A 306-nucleotide genomic window follows, 5' to 3' on the forward strand; every position below is an offset into this window, starting at 1 on the left:
AAGAGCGCGCGGCTCCCGCCCAACGGCAGCGGCCGGGGCGGCGAAGGGGACCGAACCCCGAGGGCGAGGCGCCGGCACCCGCTGCCGGCGAAAGTTATGGGAAGCGCGGCCATGGACGCCAAGAAGAAGAAAGAGGCCGGCGGCCCCGGAGGGAGCGGCGGGAAGAAGAACCCCGGCCCGAAGCGGCGGTCGCTGCGGGTGCACATCCCGGTGAGTCCGGGCCGACGCCCAGGCGGTTGACGCGGGCGTCCCGCGCGGGGGTCTCGGGGCGCCTGCCGTGGGAGTGGGGGGGTGCGCCGACGGGGG

General features: G+C 76.8%; 1 protein-coding gene across 1 annotated transcript in view; it reads left to right on the forward strand.

Annotated features, from left to right (window-relative positions):
- Positions 1 to 6: 6 nt before the first annotated feature.
- Prkag2 (protein kinase, AMP-activated, gamma 2 non-catalytic subunit) overlaps positions 7 to 306 on the forward strand; it is a 213,118-nt gene continuing 212,818 nt past the window's right edge. The window contains exon 1 of the mRNA XM_013027214.1: positions 7 to 210. Coding sequence (XP_012882668.1) covers positions 97 to 210 — 114 coding nt within the window. The 5' untranslated portion in view covers positions 7 to 96. The remainder of the gene's footprint in view (positions 211 to 306) is intronic.

Source organism: Dipodomys ordii, unplaced genomic scaffold (genome assembly GCF_000151885.1).
Source record: "Dipodomys ordii isolate 6190 unplaced genomic scaffold, Dord_2.0 Scaffold101, whole genome shotgun sequence".
Lineage (NCBI taxonomy): Eukaryota > Metazoa > Chordata > Mammalia > Rodentia > Heteromyidae > Dipodomys > Dipodomys ordii.